We start from the raw sequence: 19,870 nt of genomic DNA, 5'->3' as shown, positions 1-19,870 counted from the left end.
TCCATGCATCATACAAACCCCTTTCTATGGATTTTTGAGCCAAAGACCCTATGCATGTACATCAAGTTTGAAGCTTTACGTATAAAATGGACCCTAGGAGGCCAGATCTATGGTCTTGACGCGTTAAGACCCATTATAGTCGACTGTATAGTTTTGGACAAAGAGGGACTTGGCGAGTCACTTGAGTGACTCGGCGAGTCGGGACGCTTTTTCCCCCAAAACATCTTCTGGAAATGGTTTTGGTTGAGTGGGAGGAACACTTAACCTGCTAAGGGTTTGTTTTGGACCTAGAAATCATAGGACTCGGTGAGTGTATGAACAGACTCGGCGAGTCCAAGGCAATCTCCCAACCCATGAAGATGGACTCGACGAGTTGTTCATACAACTCGGCGAGTCATAGACTAGACACATTCATATGAGGGAAATAAACTCGAAGAGTTCAAGGATGAACTCGGCAAGTCGGTTGAAGATGGTCCCGATATTATGGTGGAAAGAGAACCCGTCGAGTTCTTGCTAGACTCGACAAGTAGAGTCGGGAGTTGTAATTGAGTTGGAGGAGTATGGACTCGACGAGTTGGTAGACCAACTCGGCGAGTCAATCAACTGGATGTTAACTTTGACCAAAGTTGACTTTGATCGGGATTTTAGTTGACCGTAGTAAGGGTTACAAGTACAAATTGATAACTTATAAGGTTTCTCGTGTATGGATTGAGGAGTCGAGGAGAGTCTATTTTCATGCCAAGGACAGTTCAGACACTACACGACATTGAGGTGAGTTACCTTCCAGTAGAAGTGGGTCTAAGGCACCAAGGTCGGCCCACTAATAGTTGTTTAGTTGAGACGATTGTCTTTGTGATAGTTTTCTGGTTTGCTATGGTTGTTATGTGTGTATGCTAACATGATGTGTTACATGTGATAGTATCGGTAGGATGGGACTAGTCCCCGATTTGGTCGCTAGGACCAATGAGTAGGTCGGACGTCCCAGATATGTCGGACAACATGATTATGATATGATATTATATGCTAGCAGTAGGGGTGAAATAGTCCCCATGACCGGTTGAAACAGACCGGATGGTAGGTCGGCACCCCAGAATGGCCTGACATGGGTAGGTCAGTACCCCATAACGGCTTGACATGGGTAGGTCAGCACCCCAGAACGGCTTGACATGGGTAGGTCGGGCACCCCAGAATTTCCCGGCGATATGTATGTTGTTTGGTATGTGGTATGGTGGGGGAACTCACTAAGCTTTGTGCTTATAGTTTCAGTTTTGGATTCAGGTACATCTTCATCCAAGGGGAAGGAGCCGACGGTGTAGCAGCACATCACACCCACACATAATTTCCGCATGGAGTTTTCTGGGATTGTACTCTAATTTTTCCTTACTTTTGATGATATGGTTTTGAAACACGATATTATGGTTTTTATAAATTGGTGTAACATTTGCAATGTTTTGGTAAACTATTTTATAAATTACTTAATTAAAAATGAAATTTTTGTCCTTGAAAATTTGGATGTTACACCAGCCATAAAAATGTCGATTGTCCAACATTATCTGGGGGAACAGTGGTGGTGCCTGCGCTAGCCACCTTGAGGATTATCGATGGCCGCCAGGTCAAGGCGGTGGCTCTTGTGGTGAAGAGCAAGGCTTTTCAGCTGACCACCGATGACGCTCGTGCAGCGCCAGATGTAGTTACTGGTATGTGTTCTAACCCTATCTTTTATTGCTTTCCTTGTTTATGCTCTTGTTTATTATGATCTTGTATAGGGACCTTTTTGGTCAATGGTTTGTCTGCTCATGTTCTGTTTGATTCGGGGACTACCCGATCCTTCGTATCTCTTGCGGTCAGTAAGAATTTTCAAGACACTCTGGGGACTTTGGATTCCTATTTAGAGGTGGAGATTGCAGATGGCCGTACCGTGAGTGCTTATAGGATTTTCCGTGGGTGTGCCCTAAACATGTTTAGCAAAAGGTTCATTGATTTGGTGTCGATTCCCTTGAGAGGATTGAAGGTTATAATTGGGATGGATTTGTTAGGCCTCAATGAGGTCGTGATTGATTATGAGCGGAAGTTGGTGACAGTTCGAACCCCAAGTAGGGGAGAACTGGTTATTACTGGTGAGAGTACTTCGCATGGGTCAGCTCCCTGTTCAATTGCGAGGGCCAGGAGATATCTGCAGCAGGTTTGTACCAGGTTTCTAGCTTATGTTTCTGACACACAAGTTGAGCACACGACAAAGCTAAGCAGGATACCCATTGTGCATGATTTTCCTGATGTTTTCCCCGAGGATTTACCAGGGGTGCCTCCCGATAGGCAGGTTGAGTTTTAGATTTATTTGGTACCTGGTGTGGCTCTGATAGCCACAGCGTTGTATTACCTGGCACCGCTTGAGATGCAGGATTTATATACACAGCTGCAGGAGCTGCTAGACAAGGGTTTTATTCGTCCGAGCAGTTCTCTGTGGGGAGCACCGATCCTGTTTGTGAAGAAGAAGGACGGTTCGCACAGGATGTATATTGACTATCGGGTGTTAAATAAACTAACGGTGAAGAACTATTACCCGCTCCCGAGGATTAACGATTTGTTCGACCATCTTAAGGGTGCATCTTGGTTTTCCACGATTTATTTGTGGTCGGGATACCACCAGATGAGTGTCAGGGATGAGGATGTGTGGAAGACAGCCTTTAGGACTTGATATGGTCATTACGAGTTTGTGGTGATGCCTTTCGGGCTCACCAATGCACTAGCAGCGTTCATCGATCTCGTTAACCAGGTCTGCAGGCTGATGCTGGATCGATTTGTGATTGTTTTCATTGGTGATATCCTGGTCTACTCCAAGACCAAGGAGCAGCACGAGCAGCATTTACGAGAGGTGTTGGAGACCCTGAGGAGGGAGAGGAATTATGCCAAAGTATTCAAATTTGAGTTTTGGTTGCACGAGGTGCAGTTTCTGGGGCACATCGTCAACCAGGAAGGAATCTTGGTCGACCAGCCAAGATCGAGGCTATGATGCGTTGGGAGGTTCCGAGGACCGCCTCGGAGATTTAGAGTTTCTTAGGTCTCGCGGGGTATTATCAGAGATTTATCCAGGACTTCTCCAATATTGTTGTGCCATTTACCCATTTGACAAAGAAAAATGTGACCTTTCGGTGGGGGTTAGATCATCAATTGGCTTTTGAGACTCTGAGGCAGAGATTGTCTGAGTCCCCGATTCTTGCGCTCCCTGAGAGTTTGGATGGGTTATTGGTTTATTGTGACACCTCTATCTCGGGTTTGAGAGTTGTTCTTATGCAAATAGGTCACTTCATTACTTACGCTTTGAGGCAGCTGTAGCCTCATGAGGTGAACTACGTCACACACGATTTGGAGTTGGGGGCCGTGGTTTTCGCCCTCAAGATCTAGAGGCACTATTTGCATGGGATCCGGTGTACTATCTACACCGACCACAAGAGATTGAGATATTTGATGTACCAGCCAAAGCTAAATATGAGGCAGCGGAGATGGTTGCATGTGGTAAAGGATTATGATTGCGAGATCCTGTACAACCCCTTGAAGGCCAATGTGGTGGCTGATACGTGGAGCCGCAAGACAATAAGTACTCCTATCAGTGATATTTGCTTGAGGATCTTCGTCACCTCGTCTCTGTTAGATTTGATCAAGGAAGATCAAGTGGAGGATTTGAAAAAGAAGAATTAGAAGATCGAGCGGATCAGGGGCAAATTCCCTTGTTTGTCAGGGACAGCCATGGGTTGCTGACTCGGTGTGGTAGGATTTGGGTCCCGAAATCAGGTGGGGTGAGACAGACGATACTGGAGGAATTTCATAAGTCAAAGTTTTCTATCCATCCAGGGGCCACAAATATGTACATGGATTTGAGGTTAAACTATTGGTGGCTCTATATGAAAAGGGGGATTGCATGGTTTGTTGAGCGGTACCTGACATGCAGGAAAGTCAAGCCCGAGCATCAGAGACCCCACGACAAGGTGCAACCGTTACCCATTCCCATGTGGAAGTGGGAAGAGATTACTATGGACTTCATCACCAAATTATGTAGGATGGCACGCGGTGTTAATTCTATCTAGGTTATTGTGGACAGATTGAACAATATTGTGCATGTTATCCCGATTGTCGAGAGCATATCCGCAGAGAACCTACACGATATTTATGTCTGGGAGGTGGTAGTTAGGCACGAGGTGCCAGTTTCGATGGTCTCGGACCGGGACGTTCGCTTCACTTCCAGGTTTTAGAGGAAGTTTCATGAGGAGTTGGGAACTCAATTGCATTTCAGTACAACGGCCTTAGACCGATGGCCAAAGTGAACACACGATCCAGACACTCGAGTATATGATTCGGCCTTGTGTGTTGGATTTTGGAGGGAGTTGGGATACATACCTTTCGATGGTCGAGTTCTTCTACAACAATAGTTATCATGTTAGTATTGATCGACCGCCATTTGAAATGTTGTATGGGAGGAGGTGTAGGACCCCGATTTGTTGGGGCGAGGTTGGTCAACGGGTCATGGGAAGCACCGAAGTGGTGCTTAATACCATAGAGTTAATTCAGCAGGTACGCGACAGGCTGCGGGTCACGCAGAGTTGACAGAAGAGTTATGTTGATCGACGTCGTTCGGACCTTGAGTTTCAGGTGGGAGACCTGGTGCTGCAGAAGGTGTCACATTGGAAAGGTGTCATCCGGTTTCGGAAGCGGAGCAAGCTTAGCCCCCGATTTATTGGTCATTTCAGGATTACTACTCGTGTGGACAGGGTTGCGTATCAGCTGGATTTGCCTGATGATCTTAGTCAGATCTATAACACTTTCCACGTGTCTTAGATACGGAAGTGTGTAGCCGATGATTCAGCAGTTATTTCGCTGGATGACATTCAGGTGGATGAGTGCCTGAATTATGTGGAGAGGCCAATTGCAATTCTCGACAAGAAAACTAAGACTCTACGCAATAAGGTGGTGAATCTGGTGAAGGTGCAATGGCAGCACCGAAAGGGCTCTGAGTGGACATGGGAGCCGAAGGACGGGATGAGGGAGCACTACCCAAATTTGTTTTCATTAGCGGACTTCAAGGACGAAGTCTACTTCAAGTGGGGGAGATTTATAACATTTGATTCCAGGTATTTTCCTCTTTGGTCCTTGAAGTTTAAATTTTTTGCGAAAATGGTCCCCTTATACATTGGGCGTACGTTTAGGTACGCTTAGCGTACATGCACGCTTTTGGATCTGGGAGCTTAGCCACGTACGCTGAACGTACGAGGTGTACACAAGGCGTATGTAGCCAAAGACTAAACCCTAATTTTTAGGGCATGATCCCCGCCCGTCATCGTGCCCCACCCGGCATACATATAAACACATAACACATGCAATAATCACAAAGATAAATAAACATACCATACATACATAAATAAACACATAACGGGCCCCGCCCGTCATCGTGCCCCACCCAGCATACATATAAACACATAACACATGCAGTAATCACAAAGATACACAACATACAAGATGGTCATTGGGCCCCGCTCGGCATCGGGCCCCGCCCAGTAAGCATACGAGTACATAACACATGCAAGAGTCATGCAGACATCTAGCATCCTATCATAACGAAATCATGGGGTGACATTGGTGCCTTCGACCCGCTAAACATGGTAAGGAAACTCACCTGGCACTGCTGAATCTCATGGATAAATCCCTGGCTGCTGGCCCACTAAAAATCTTCGCGCTATAATCACAAAACATCATCTAATTAATAATTGGAACGTGACTCGCCCTAAGAGTCCAAACTAGGGTAAAAGACCTTTTTACCCTTCCCTATATTTGGCCAAAGGCCCAAGCCCAATCCAAATTGTCCAAAGGCACAAATTCTAAAATAATCACCCAAGGGACACTGTGGCCCAAATTTTCAAATTGGGCCCAAACCCCTTCATGGGCCTTAAACCAAGGTCCAGAAATATTTTTAGCCCAAAACAATATTCTAATGGCCCAAAATAAAGCCCTAGACTCCTAAGGTCCAAAATGGGACCAATACTGAAAAGCCCAACTTCCGAAGCCTACTGATGAGTATGCGGGGCGTACTCATCTTGTACGCTAAGCGCACCCACTTTAGGGGTGTACGCGCAACGTACCAACTTGTACGCCTAACGTACTCCCCCTGTTTGGCCAACTTTCTCATTCAGCTCTTAAATGGTTAAGACTTCACTCCAACACTTAGATATGACTTCCTTAAGGTGGTTTATCACGTTAAGTTGCCAACTTTACGTACATGCATGGCTTAATGAGGCTCTTAGAGCTCAAAAGATCTTAACAAGCGACTTAATGAATGCATGAGACCACCAATACCATAAAGTTTCCATTTTTATGCCAAGGAACACTCAAAATGTCCATATCTACAAGGTTTAGCTTCTAAAACGGCCTTAACTCATCAAGACCAACCAAAAGGGACCATAACAAGCTAAAGAGTAGATCAAAGCACAGAGTAGACAAGATATGGACTTTATACCTCAAAAGTCACCAAAAGATGAAGCTAAATCTTGATCTCTAAGCTCCCCCCAAGGAATGGGTCTTCCAACTTCTTCTTCTATCACTTTAAATAGCACAAAACCCACTAAAGATGAAAACCAAGGCTCAAGAGCACCTCACAAAGCAACTGGACGAATTAGAGTTTTCAAGTGTAAGGAGGTTGAGTAAACATGTCCAAAAGAGCCTATCACATTCACTATATAAGGTGCAACACCCTAAAATTAGGGTTTTCAATAAACACATGTACACCCCGCGTACACTTGTATACGCCCCGCGTACATGTCTGAAGGCGTGATTCAAGCATCGGGCTAGTACACTAAGCATACCACCATGTACGCCCCGTGTACTAGCTTTAAGGACCATTTTGCAAACTTTTTTGATTAGGGATAACATATGAAACTTACCAATTTTTCAAGCGTTACAATTCTGCCCCACTTGAATCGGACTTCGTCCTCGAAATCCGTTGCACTGAATAACTCTCGATAATGCTCCTTCATCTCATCCTCCGGCTCCCAAATCCACTCTGAACCACTACGGTGCTTCCATTGCACCATTACCAATTCCACGACCTTATTCCTTAAGGTTTTCATCTTCCAATCAAGAACCGCCACCGGTCTCTTAATATATTTCAAGCGGTCATGCACCTAAATGTCCTCCAACAGTACCACTGCGAAATCATCCACTAAACACTTCTAGAGCCGAGAGACATGGACCATGCTATGAATCTGACTTAGCTCATCTGGAAGATCCAAGCGATATGCAATCCGACCAACCCGATCCAAAACCCTGAAGGGTCCAATGTACTTGGGGCCCAGTTTGCCCCGCTTCCTGAACCGGATGACACCTTTCCAAGGTGACACCTTCAGGAGAACCATATCTCCCACCTGGAACTCTAAGTATGACCGGCGTCTGTTGTAACATCCCGAAATTCAGGTAGAACTATTTAACCCTTCTCTTTTGTCAAGTTGTCAAGAGTAGCCCTTGAGTGGAAATTGTAGCAAATAAGTACGCTGGGCGTACTCAAGAGTACGTTGCGCATACTCATGCGCTTATTTTGGACGCGGACTCGCCTAGGTACGCTGGGCGTACCCAGGGTTACGCTGGGCGTAGTTGGCCCAGGTGCAAAACCCTAATTGTGGCTTGAGGGCTATAAAAGGAATGAGATGGTCTTGTCCCCAGCCACCATCCCTCAGAGAGAAACCCTAGAAGAGCAACTTTATCGTTCTAAAGCTAGTGTGTGTGTTCTTGAGCAAGAAAGTGCCTTTGTGTGTTAGTAAAGAAGAAGAGTAGGTTCTTGTGGAGGCTAGAAGTTGGAGTACAAGCTTGGATCTGAGTTCTACAGAGGGAGGAGCTTCACTTGGAGGTATAAAGCTCAAATCTTTCCTTGTTATTTTTGATTTGTGCTTTATGGATCATTTCTAGGGTTAAAGTCCCAAAGGTGGAGACTTTATGAGCATAAAGGACTCCATGGACCTAGATCTGTCCCATTTCAGTGATATTTGTGTTGTAGATCCATGTAGTTTCCATCTTGGTCGTTGATATGAGGTCTGATGGGTTTTGAGCATCCTAACACTCCTAAGTGTACATGCAACCCTAAATACCTTGGATCTATGTTTTCTCTATTATACATACAATTACGAACATCCAAGGTATTATCCTAATCTAGCATACAAAATAATAAATATAACAAGATAGAATACATACCTCTTTGATGTAGAATGTCTTCATGAAGCTTGAGTGCCTAGTGCCCCAAGTGTGACACCTCAAATGGTTCACACAACACCAAATACACTTGGAATAACTTGAGAGAAACTTGAACACTCCTTGAAATCGTCTAGCCCTCACACTCACACATTAGTACACGATTTCTTGAGCCATGGGATTCTTTTATATGGTGGCTATTAGGGTTACACCATGTAATTCATAACTTTACCCATTCCTTATGCTCCATGGATTTTAACCTCCATGGAGTATCCATGGGTCGCCCCATGGACTTAGTCCAACATAAGGAATCTTGGATCACAAGCCCACATATATAAGAATGAATGATTTACACAATCAACCCATATATTTAATTAGTCTCCTTTTGATCACTTAATTAATTCCAAACTAATTCTTGATCAATACTAGTTAAATAACCTTATTAATATATTAGAACTTATAATATATTAACCAACCTTAAGTGTTATTTCTCTCATTATAGTCTATCCAAATGCATGATGCCATGCAACCCAAATGGACCATGCCGGGTCGGGTCAAGTCTTACCAATTATAGTTATGGACTTAGACATTAATCCTACAGTCTCCCACTTGGATAAGTCTAAAACTATTATTGCGTATGACTTCAGGAACCGATCAACAATCGTAGCTCTCAAAAGCTTCTGTCGAACTCTGACCTTGTCGATGAACTCTGCCCTTTGTCAATGACTTGTCCATTAGATAAGGGATCATATATTCCTCCATTCTAGATATCATATGGACTGAGACATGGATTATCAATCATTCTCTCTGTCCATTTGTTGTTTCCCGATTTCCGATTCATGATGCCTGACTGATTAAACAAATCAAATCAGTCCTGGCTTGGCCAAGCACTCACATGTATCATCTTTAAATCATCGAGGGGCCCACATACATCGTTTTTATCCCGAAGGTAAAAGGAATGGATAAACTTCGACTCATATGGCTTGTTCTACTACTTGTTGAATCATACACAAAGGCACGTTTTATAACATCGAGTTACCAATGCGTTTTCGTGCAATCAATGTATAACCAACTCATAGTAACAACTCATATCTCTAGGTTTGAAGAATATAAGATATTATCGTCTCATGATCACTCGTGATAAAATCCATGAAGTGATTCAAATGAGCGCGGATTGAATCCAATACTCAGAACTTATGAGCACTCATGAGTGTTGTAGCACCACTTTGTCCACCAACTTGGACCTCTACAAACCAACCCATGACAGTCTTGATTCATATCTACTTCCAACATATGACCGACTGTGGATGGTTTGAATAACTTAATCATTCAGGAAGAGCGACTTAGTTATTCTGGAAGTCAAAACATGCAAAGTGAAACACAAGAATAAATGAATCAAATATGGTATCAAACCCTATGAATATAAATAAACACTTTTATTTATCACCATACTGATTACTCATTATTCATTGTTTCGGTTTTATCAACTTTATACTTGAATTTAAAACAATAGTTGTCCCATGCTCCAAGCATGTACACTATGTTTTCTAAACACTAGTCATGCCATACACCAAGTATGCATACTATGTTTGTCTATGATCTTTACTTTGTAAAATAGATCAATTGAACATCACTCCAATGATCCTCTTTTCACAGTCCCAAATCCTTACTGCAAATGCAAGAATTCCAAATTCATGCCATTTACTGAAATCTGTTAGATTCTAAACTTATATGCATTGATCCTCTTAATGATTATGCATAAAGTCAGAAAGACTTGACAACAATCATTACAGAGCATTCCAAAGGAGATCAGCTCCTTGGAAACATCCTTCTTTCATTAAGTTTCCTAATCTTACACAGATTGAATAATTTCTAACTTTGAAACATTTCCATATTCCATTTTGACTGTCACTTCTGAACAAGAGTTGCCTCCTTACAGATTATGTCAATATGGTCCTTCCAGAATTAACATTATACTTCCAACTGTCCTTGAGCAACAAATCTTTGGTAAACCTTAGATTGTCCTCGACAATTGCTTAATCATTTTAGTCATATCCAATTCTAGACCTTTTCCCTTCATAATGCCCCAGGCATTTGGAAAATTTTAGAAAGGATGAATATAGCACATGTAATCGATCCTATATCCGAAGCATATGGGACACGATTCATGATGTCTCACATAAAGACTAAACCAGTCTTTTGCTATAATATTTCCATTTCAATTTGCCAAGTTCTCAAAATTCAGATTATGAAAAGGGATGCCGTAATCATAATCGAATTTTAGAACGCAAATAATGGACCCATATATAGAATTTCCTTATGTTGAGCCATTCCAACATGAAATTCATATATATATCCTTGATTAAATACGATTAAAATCTCAATCTAAGCTCTTAGAATTGAAATGAAGTATAATTTCCTCTCCCTTAATTATAGCAAAACAACATTTTCAACCCATGCAACCTCACGAATTGAAACTTTTGTTTTCTATAATTAACATTGCTAACTTGCAACCTTTGTCATAATTATCATGCTCCCACTAACATGATGATTATTAGCATAACACTTATGCTCCCACTAGCTTTGACATGTACTCAGAAATCAGCTGACTTTCTTACCAAAGTTCAGATTTCTGATACTAGATTGTTTTGATAAAACTTTATCAAAATCATACACCTCTCTTAGATAGCTCACATGTGTGTCTAAACAATTTTAGAACTATGAAAAGGGATGCGGTAATCATAGTCTCAATTTTTTAGACCTTTGCCACTTCTCACAAGTCCATGTTAGTGTGCCGGTAAACCACACACGCTCCACTAACGACTTTGAGAATGCAAATATCACAATTGCTATCTAGCTAAAATCTACTTAGTGAAAGTGTTTCCTCACCATCATTTTCATGAATCGGAGAGAAACCTTTGACACTTAGATTTAATAGTGTATGTGTTCTTATCCATGTGAATTTGTCAAAACCATAATCACAAGACAAGGTTAGTGACAAATCCAAACTCATATTGATTAAACTTGTGCAATCTTAAATTCTTGCCATTTGGCAGCTCAGGTGCCTGCCATTGCTTCCAAGTAGTTGTGCAACCAATTGAGAACTCTCAGAACTCCTATGCAAAGCCAACTTGAATAGGCACAAAAATTTCAACACGATAGGTTATAAACCTCAAGTCGTGTGCTAGTGAAGGACTTTAGGTTTTATTCTTGATTAAGTCTTGAAACTTTCAAGAGCTTTAAGACTCCCACTGTCCTCTTGACATATAAGACTCCCTTGTCAAATATTCAAGAGATAGTGCGGATTCTTTATCAAGACTAACACTTTACACAATTGGCCTAAGTTGGTCTCTGTTTTATCCAAAACATCACAACTTACCAATTTCAAATGTACAAGAGTAGATAACCTTTTACTCTTACATTTGACTAGTGTTAACAAACCCTCTTTAAGATATGTCACTCAAGTTACAATCTTGGAGTATGACTCTAAGAATTGTTTTGGAACGAAGTATGACTCATCTTTTTGATTTAACCATTTCAACAATTCATGACTCCTCTTCTTAGTCATAAGAGATGACTTTAGAGGACCAATTGTGATATGGTATCTTAATCATTAAGATGATCATAAACATGATACTAAAGTACTCACCCATCTTTTCAGATTTGAGAAACTTTTATCTTTCTGCCATACTTTGATTCTTCTTATTCGTTATGTCTCACATTGAAACTTCTCCAATGCTACAGACTTATACTTAAACTTATAAGTATAACCATATTTATTGAACTTAAGTAAATCATGACGAATAGTCTTCTTGATCTTTTGTGGTGGACTTAACCAGTGCACAAGAATATGTACTCGATCCCTTAGTCCTTTCCTTATTCACATAAGGAATTAGTCTTAATTTTCAAACCTGAAAGTTCTCATTCATCATACTATACAACTTGCATGATTCCAAGTTTCGGTCCAATTGAACCTTGGGTGATGAGAATCTTTCCTTATTTGGTAATATTAGACACTACCACAACCGAAAGAATCAAATCCATTTTTCCAATATTGCTATCAATGGAATCTTATAAGCAACAACTTTTCACAAATGCCATTGTAAGGATACTTAAAATAAATAAAATCAAAACCTTTTTCTTTTATTTTAAAACTTTGCGGAAAAACTTATCCTTACAATCCATATGAAAACCTTGTTGTTATCTATTCCTAAGCAATATAAATATCATAACTCTTAAGTAATAGCCCAAAATTCTGATCACCGAACCATGCGATTGAAATCCATCTTCGCGATCAGAATCAGCATGTACTTAATAGAGTTAGACAATGGACTTTACCTGAAGTAGAGCCAAACTTATTGACTTTAACATCCTTAGGTAAATTTGGCAGCTTCGTAACCAATGCCCCTTCCTTTGGCAATAGTTACCTATGGACCCTTGATAATGGGACTATCTCAGACTTCGCCTCTCTCTTTACCATTGGGTCAACCGAGTTGACTATGGCCGATCCCTTTCCATTGGGAAGAGAGAGCTTTACTGGATATCCAATTTCATCATTGTCAATGTCCATAGCGTTTTAGGAAGTTGATCTTAGCAAATAGATAAGATCATTAAGGGTCTTGTCTTAGTCTGTTTCATAGGATTCCCAAAAGAACTCACTATGTGACTTAGAAAGTAGTTGAGCCACCAACTTTCTCAAGACTTTGACACCCAACTCACCCGGCTTGTCAATATGTGACTACATCTCCAAGATGTGATCACACCTAGACCTTGACTTGCCAATAGGGCTTGAGTGACCTTAAACTTTTTAGGAACTTATGGGTTAGGGAGAATAATTGGAGGAGGTGAAAGAAGTATGATATCCATGGGACATCATCTTCATTTAGGAAAGCTTGTTTCAAGAGATTTGGGAAGATCATAAATGTCTAGACCAGACATCTTTTGGGGAGATATTCAAGATAGTTGATTTAAAGTCCTTAATATGACACCCAATATGAAATATTAAGGCTAGGACCCAACAAACTATTTTATAACTTAGAAGAGGGATGCCGTAATCCAAGCTATAAAATATTTGAAGGTAGGTGAATGACGATTCATCAATTTCCACCATGAAAAATGAAATAATTTATTAGGTTTTAATTGGATTTGAAAGTCTTAGATCTTTGAGATTCATTGAACTGTTCAAAGGCATGTTTCAATCTCGAGTGTGCCCTTCAGGTTTTGTGACTGGGATGCCGAGGATCACAAAACAAGGTGTGGATAACCATGCAAATATACTTGGTACCCTTAATATTTACCCCTTAATCAGTGTGCCGGTTAACCACACACGCTCCACCGATACTATGATAAATATTAAGGTACCCTTTGCCTACCTTGTTAAGTCTAGGTTAGTGTGTCGGTTAACCACACACGCTCCACTAACGACTTAAGCAAAGTGCAAAGTGTAATTTCATGGGTTAGCACCAAATTCACATTTTCCTAAGTAACTAAGATTGGGTATTAATAAGAGTTTAGTTACTTAGTATTTATCATTAATACTTTTAATGAAAGGAGAATTATAGTCCTTGTCCTACCCGTTCGGCTAACGACCCTCCACCAGTCAAGGAAGCGGTGGGTGAGAGTGGACACCCACTAAACTGCCATTTTATAGGCAGTAACCTTATACCCCCCTTATAGACCGGCTTCGTGAATGAGGCCTACTAATGGTAAGACTGACTTTACTCTTATACTTATATATAAATATTATTAACTTATAATATTATAAAGTATAAGGGTTGAATTTTAACTTTTAAAATTCTAAGGGCTAACTTGGAATTAAAGTATTCATAAGTGAAAACTTTTCAAATTCCAAAACTTGAGGGCATGTTTTGAAACTATTCAAAACTAATTAATTCCATAACTTATGAGTTTAAAGTAGTTTTAATTCAAAAAAAAAAAAAAAAAAAAAAAAAAAAAAAAAAAAACTCTTCAAGTTCCATAACTTGAGGACAAGTTATGGAAGACTTTAAACTAATTAATAAAAAAAAAAAATTTTTTTATTGTAACTTATGGAACTAGTTAAGGTTACACTTTTTTTTTTAATTTAATGAAGAGACTCTTGAACCTCCATAACTTGAGGACAAGTTATGGAGTCATAAAACCATTTAATTAGAACTAGACTCTTCATTTTGTAACCTTTGCCAACTTTTATGAGTTTTATGATTCTTAAATGTGACTTTTCATATAACTTGAGGACAAGTTACAAAAACACACTTTGGAATCAACTCTTAGATTAAAATGGATTGAAAACAACTATTTCACACAACTTTTCTATTAATCTAAGAACCTCATAAGAACAAGATAATTCAAATCATCAATCTTCAAGAAATTAGCATGAACATACAAACTAATACAAATCTTGAAATTATGACAATTATCTTAGAAATTGGATTAGCATGAACATTACCACATCAAAAACAAGTTTATAAGTCCAAAAACATCTTAGGGTAATATTCCTAGTCCAATTCCAGCCAAAACAATGGAATATATGCATCCAACTCGATTTTTCAGCTACTTTTGCAAGTATAACAAGAAAACAAGCCTAGGCTCTGATACCACTGATGGGTTTTGAGCATTCTAACACTCCTAAGTGTACATGCAACCATAAATACCTTGGATCTATGTTTTCTCTATTATACATACAATTATGAACATCCAAGGTATTATCCTAATCTAGCATACAAAATAATAAATATAACAAGATAGAATACATACCTCTTTGATGTAGAATGTCTTCATGAAGCTTGAGTGCCTAGTGCCCCAAGTGTGACACCTCAAATGGTTCACACAACACCAAATACAATTGGAATAACTTGAGAGAAACTTGAACACTCCTTGAAATCGTCTAGCCCTCACACTCACACATTAGTGCACGATTTCTTGAGCCATGGGATTCTTTTATATGGTGGCTATTAGGGTTACACCATGTAACTCATAACTTTACCCATTCCTTATGCTCCATGGATTTTAACCTCCATGGAGTATCCATGGGTCGCCCCATGGACTTAGTCCAACATAAGGAATCTTGGATCACAAGCCCACATATATAAGAATGAATGATTTACACAATCAACCCATATATTTAATTAGTCTCCTTTTGATCACTTAATTAATTCCAAATTAATTCTTGATCAATACTAATTAAATAACCTTATTAATATATTAGAACTTATAATATATTAACCAACCTTAAGTGTTATTTCTCTCATTATAGTCTATCCAAATGCATGATGCCATGCAACCCAAATGGACCATGCCGGGTCGGGTCAAGTCTTACCAATTATAGTTATCGACTTAGACATTAATCCAACAAGGTCATGCTTGTATTATGAGCTTTCTAGAATTGGGTAATGGAATGTTATGGGTGTTAGGGACTTGTCCAGCCATGCAAAGGCTTAAAGTCACCAACTTTATGGATTAAGAGGCTTAGAAATGGTCAGATCTAAAAGTTGGACGTGGGTCTTAACTGTTTAAGACCTCAAGAGCTAAGGAGTCTGAAACTGGGAGTTACGATGGGCATAATCCTAGTACGCACGGCGTAGGGGGTCGCGTTCCCCGTTTCTGTGAGGTCGTCGGGTACGCCCATCGTACAGGCTTGGTACGCGCAGCGTAACCCGGAGAGTTGACTTTTGTTGACTTTTAGGGTTTGGTCAACAATTGGACTTTTGGGACCATTGAGGGGTAAAATGGTCTTTTAACCTTCTGAGAGGACATAGGAAGGGATTAGTCTAGCCTTGAGAGCCGTTAATGATTTGAAATAATTGCTTTATGTGATTAGGCGGGGCTAGGTCATTGTTTCGAGATTCAGGGATATCGTGAGTTACTAGACATCATACGAGGTGAGTCTTCTCACTATACTGTACCTGGAAGTGTACTTATGTGTGACCAGAAGGTCTTGTATGCTATGATGTATGTGCTATATGCGGTTATGTGATATGTATGTGCTATGTATGATTATGTATGATATGGACCGGAAGGTCAAGAGGTTACGGACCGGAAGGTCGATAAGGGTAGGACCGGAAGGTCTACCGAGATTTGGGACGGGTGTCCCCTGAGACACATGGATCGGAAGATCCTACAGAGTTGTGGCCTGGAAAGGCGTATGTGTGGCATGTGGTATTTTGGGGAACTCACTAAGCATTTATGCTTACAGTTGTTATGATATGTGTTTCAGGTACTAGCGAGGACCGTGGGAAGGCGCCGGCATGATCCATACACACTTATGGAGTTCATGTTATTGAGATTCTGGGACATGTTTTTGGTTATGACACAGTGACACATTATGTTTTGTGATTATCATGTGAATGAAAGTATGATTTAAAAATGAAAAATTGTTTTGAAAATTTACGTTGTTACATCTGTCGACATAACTCTTCTGCCGACTCTTAGATATCTGGAGCCTACTCCGAACCTGCTGAATCAACTCAGTGGTCTTGAGTACCACCTCAGTACTCCCCATGACCTGCTGACCGACCTCGTCCCAACAAATCACGGTCCTGTATTTCCTCCCGTAGAGCATCTGAAAAGGAGGCTAATCGATGCTGGCGTGATAACTGTTGTTATACGAAAATTCTGCTAACGGAAGATACGTATCCCAACTCCCACCAAAGTCCAAAACACACGCCCGAAGTATATCCTCTAATGTCTGAATCGTTCGCTCGCTCTAACCATCGGTCTGCGGATGGAATGTTGTGCTGAAATGGAGACAAGTAGCCAACTCGTCATGGAACCTCTTCCAAAACTTGGAAGTAAACCGGACATCTCTATCAGAAACCACTGAAACCGGCATCCCATGACGTGCCACAACCTCCCTGATATAAATCTCAGACAATTTTCTGTAGAAATACGCTCCTGAATGGGAATGAAATACGCGCTCTTGGTCAATTGATCCATAATGACCCAAATCAAATCCACTCCGCGCGCAGTTCAGGGTAACTTCGTAATGAAATCTACGGTCCTCACATTTCCATACGGGAATCTCCAATGGCTGCATCTTGTCGTGAGGTTACTGATGCTCGACCTTGACTTTCCTGCAAGTCAAGCACCGCTCTACGAACCAAGCCACATCCCGCTTCATGCAGGGCCACCAATAATCAGGACGAAGATCCCTATACATCTTCGTCGCCCCGAGATTAATGGAAAACCTAGACTTGTACGCCTCATCCATCAAAACCTGACATACACCGCTCCAATATGAAACACATACCCTCCGATGAAAAGTCAACAACCCACAACTATCATAATCGAAGGAAGCCACTTGACAATACGCTCGCTCTTTCGGTGCTCTTCCTTCACAGTCTCGGTATGAGCCTCACGAATCCGCTCCAGAAGTGGAGAAATGACCGTCATCCTCAAACATATGTCTCTGATCGGAGTCGCGACCGCCTAGCAGCTAAGAGCATCGGTCACCAAATTCGCCTTCCCTGGGTGATAAAAGATCTCACAATCGTAATCCTTCACCATACCCAACCACCGGCGCTGCCTTATATTCAGATTCGGCAGATCCATCAGATACCTCAGGCTATTGTGATCTGTATAAATGGTACAATGGAGCCCATAACGGTAATGACGCCAAATTTTGAGGGCAAAAACCACGACCCACAACTCCAAGTGATGCGTCGGATAACTCACCTCATGAGGCTTCAGCTGCCTCGAAGAGTAATGCAATTACGCGACCCCTCTGCATCAAAACCATTGCCAAACCCGTGATCGACGCATCGCAATAAACCACAATATCCACAACACCCTCCGGCAGGGTTAGAATCGGTGCCTCGCACAACCGCCTGCTTAAGGTCTCAAAAGTTGCCTACTGCTCAGGCCGCCAACGAAAAGTAACCGTCTTTATTGTCAACCGAGTCAAAGGAACAACTATCTTGGAGAAATCCTGGATGAATCTTCGATAGTAACCTGGTAAACCAAGGAAACTCTGAATCTCAAATGGAGAGCTCGAAAACTCCCACTACATACTCGACCTTGGCCGGATTGACCAGAGTACCATTCTGGTTGACAAGGTGCCCCAGAAACTGCACCTCGCACAACCAGAACTCACACTCAGAGAACTTTGCGAAACGTCTCTCACTCCTCAACGACTCCAGCACTTCCCTGAAGTGCTGTAACAATTGGTAAAATTGGTCAGAGTTTGGCAGTCAAACCACCACGAACCGCTAGATATTAATGACCAATTGTGTGTAATTCTATGTTTACAATGTATATTAAATATATTATATTTGTAATTTCTTTCAGAACATCCTAAAATGCTCCAACCGTCTATTGTTGAAGATTGAATCAAAAATCATCAAAATTTTAATTTATTTGTGGCGTTAAAAAGTAAAATTTTGCATCATATATATCTGAGAATTATGGATAAAATATTTGAATAGATAATATTCTCCTAACTTCGTGAATATAAAGAACGTTCAAAATGGAGGTCGTATGAGAAAGTTACGCCTCTTTAAATTTACAAAAATCAGTATTTATCTGATTTTTCGAAACAAACCGTACACTGCTTTGTTTTTGTTTGAAATAGCTACGAACCTCAAAAATCATTTTTGAGCATGTTTTTGAATTCAGACTACGGTCTATTATTTTATTATATTTTATAATATTTTTAAACTAGACCAAAATCAAATTCGTAAAATCTGTCGAATTCGAAGCAATTAATCGCGAAACCTTAAATGTCATTTCACGGAATTCTGTTAATCGAAATTGAATTTCGTCTGTGTTTCTAGAATCACCACGACAGAAATAACAAGCAGGCATCTTCAGAAAAAATTCATTTGACGGTATGATAACATGAGAGTCAAAAAATTAGATTTACATCATAAATATGAATTATACATATTTAAAACACATTATATCTCTAAAAAGTCAAAGAAAGACCTTGACTTTTGAAAGTAACCAAGCATCATATTGAAGCTACTTCCGTCTCTCAAATTCCCCTACCCACTGTCGATTTTTCCACACACATACAAACACCCATATGCACAAATTCAAACCAATAATGCTAAGTATTCTATGATCAATTTCTAGATTTTGAAATACAAAAAAAATCTCCCAAAAATCTGATCAAGATTATTTCCATTGTTGCTTCACTCGTCCCTCACAACACTCCCAGCTCATTCTCTCTTTCTTTTCTGATTCGTGGGCTGCCAAGAACACACCGGGGGTGTGTTGCAATTTCCGTTGAACAAAGGGGGAACAACCCCGTTTTTCCTCCTTACTACCTGTCAAACGAACCAGCCGGACAGCCCTTCCATCACTGCTTATGCGGCTGTCGGAGCTCTTCCATCCATCACCCATCGATTCACTGTAAAACATCAACACCCAAAGGTCCATTCCTTCATCAGTTTCTATCAAAACAAACAAAGAAAAAGGAATTTTCGTTGTTCTTTTTCACTCTATCAATTTCTGTCAAACAGCCAAACCCAAACACCCATCTAAACCTATTGATTAAACTTCATTGATTTACAGTCAAAATAAAAAGAAAAGAGAAGAGAATCTTTACTGATCGAAGCAACTGTCCCATCGAGACCCCTTCCCTCATTCCAGTCGAGACAGAAGAAGCGCCCTGAGGCTACCATTGTTGTTTTCGTTTTCTCCTCTGCAAAAC

At 40.7% G+C, this 19,870-nt stretch overlaps 1 protein-coding gene across 1 annotated transcript; it reads left to right on the top strand.

Moving 5' to 3' along the window:
• Positions 1–1,446: 1,446 nt before the first annotated feature.
• Positions 1,447–2,329, top strand: LOC145126480 (uncharacterized). The gene is made up of 3 exons (XM_079061840.1): positions 1,447–1,454; positions 1,525–1,697; positions 1,767–2,329. The coding sequence occupies exons 1-3, from the start codon at positions 1,447–1,449 to the stop codon at positions 2,327–2,329; spliced, it is 744 nt and encodes a 247-aa protein (XP_078917966.1).
• Positions 2,330–19,870: the final 17,541 nt, after the last annotated feature.

The sequence above is a fragment of the Lactuca virosa genome, chromosome 7 (assembly GCF_052849685.1).
Source record: "Lactuca virosa cultivar CGN04683 chromosome 7, Lactuca_virosa_CGN04683_v6, whole genome shotgun sequence".
Lineage (NCBI taxonomy): Eukaryota > Viridiplantae > Streptophyta > Magnoliopsida > Asterales > Asteraceae > Lactuca > Lactuca virosa.
This window is presented reverse-complemented; position numbering and strand designations above follow the sequence as displayed.